Genomic DNA, 1,597 nt, shown 5'->3' with positions numbered 1-1,597 from the left:
GCGCCCGGCCAACTGAGCACATTTCTAACCCATAACCCACAAACCAGCCCCAATCCCAAAGAAACCCTAGACTCTAACTCTACTTGTGAATTTGGGTCTTCTGGATTCATAGTCTGGCCCCCACCCTGACTCTGCCCCACATCCCCATCTCCAAGCCCCTCAAAACTTCACCTACTCTGACCTACAAACTCACCCCAATCCCTAGCCCTAAGTTTTCCCTCAGCCAGCACCTGGCCTGATACCAGCTACCCTGGGTCACCCCATGGTCCCTAGTTACCTCTCCACATGTCACCACGGAAACTGGCCAGCCCAATCACCCCTGCCCATCTCCCCACAGAGTACGCCAACAAAGTGTTGCTCTGTCTGTTCACGGTGGAGATGCTTCTCAAGCTGTATGGGCTGGGCCCCTCTGCCTATGTCTCTTCCTTCTTCAACCGCTTTGACTGCTTCGTGGTCTGTGGGGGCATCCTGGAGACCACCTTGGTGGAGGTGGGCACCATGCAGCCCTTAGGCATCTCAGTGCTCCGATGTGTGCGCCTCCTCAGGATCTTTAAGGTCACCAGGTGTGTATCAGGGGAGGGGGAAGACTAGGACCCCAAACACAGCCCCAACAGCCCCCACCCAAGCTCCAATGATAACTTCATCTGCTTTACCATTCATTGAGCAGACATCCATTGAGTGCCTGCTGCGTGCCAGGCACCCTACCAAGCCCTAGGGAAACACCAGGAATCAAAGCAGACACAAGTTCCTGTCTTCATCCACTGAGGAGAATGTCTACTCCATTTCCATCGCCTTCCTCAACCTCAACTCCTGCTCTAACATTTTTCTCCAACCCCATCTCCGATTTCAATGCCATACTCATTCCCAACCCAAACCCCATCCCAAACCCCAACCGCAATACCATCTCTGATCCCAAACCCCAACCCCAGGTCACCTATGAGCCCATTTATAACCCTAACACCCATTCCCAAGCCCAACCCCATCTCCCACCTCATCCCTAACTCCCAGCCCCATCCCTGTCACTAACCACCAACCATAATACCATCCTCATTCCCCAAACAGAACCCCCATGTCCCTAACCTCTACCTATCACCCTATCGTCAACTGCAACTCCATTTCCATTCTCAGCCCCAGTCTCATCCCATCCCCTCCTCTATCCCAGCCCTCAACCACAACTTGTCCTTAACTCCATCTCCAACCCCAAATATGTCACAACCCCATCCCCAACACCAGGCCCAGTCCCAACCTGAAGCCCAATTCTAGCTTCACCAACTTCCATTAAACCTCCATCCTAGGCTGGGCGCGGTGGCTCACGCCTGTAATCCCAGCACTTTGGGAGGCTGAGGCGGGTGGATCATGAGGTCAGAAGTTCAAGACCAGCCTGGCCAAAGTAGTGAAACCCCGTCTCTACCAAAAATACAAAAAAATTAGCCAGGCATGGTGGCACGTGCCTATAGTCCCAGCTACTTGGGAGGCTGAGGCAGGAGAATCGCTTGAATTCGGAAGGTGGAGGTTGCAGTGAGCTGAGATTGTGCCACTGTACTCCAGCTTGGGCAACAGAGTGACACTTCATCTCAAAAAAAAGAAAAAGAAAAAG

At 53.0% G+C, this 1,597-nt stretch overlaps 1 protein-coding gene across 1 annotated transcript; it reads left to right on the top strand.

Annotated features, from left to right (window-relative positions):
• Positions 1–28: 28 nt before the first annotated feature.
• On the top strand, positions 29–1,283 carry LOC108516099 (uncharacterized). The gene is made up of 2 exons (XM_017853413.1): positions 29–563; positions 668–1,283. The coding sequence occupies exons 1-2, from the start codon at positions 286–288 to the stop codon at positions 999–1,001; spliced, it is 612 nt and encodes a 203-aa protein (XP_017708902.1). The 5' UTR covers positions 29–285; the 3' UTR covers positions 1,002–1,283.
• Positions 1,284–1,597: the final 314 nt, after the last annotated feature.

This window comes from Rhinopithecus bieti, unplaced genomic scaffold, assembly GCF_001698545.2.
Source record: "Rhinopithecus bieti isolate Rb0 unplaced genomic scaffold, ASM169854v2 scaffold_37897, whole genome shotgun sequence".
Classification (NCBI taxonomy): domain Eukaryota; kingdom Metazoa; phylum Chordata; class Mammalia; order Primates; family Cercopithecidae; genus Rhinopithecus; species Rhinopithecus bieti.
Note: the sequence above shows the minus strand (reverse complement) of the source record. Positions and strands in the feature narration are given on the sequence as shown.

Excerpts from the sequence above, each read along its gene's own strand:
- LOC108516099 (XM_017853413.1), top strand. The coding sequence starts at position 286 with ATGTCACCACGGAAACTGGCCAGCCCAATCACCCCTGCCCATCTCCCC. Across the intron at positions 564-667 it reads AGGATCTTTAAGGTCACCAG|ACATCCATTGAGTGCCTGCT; the intron begins GTGTGTATCAGG and ends TTCATTGAGCAG.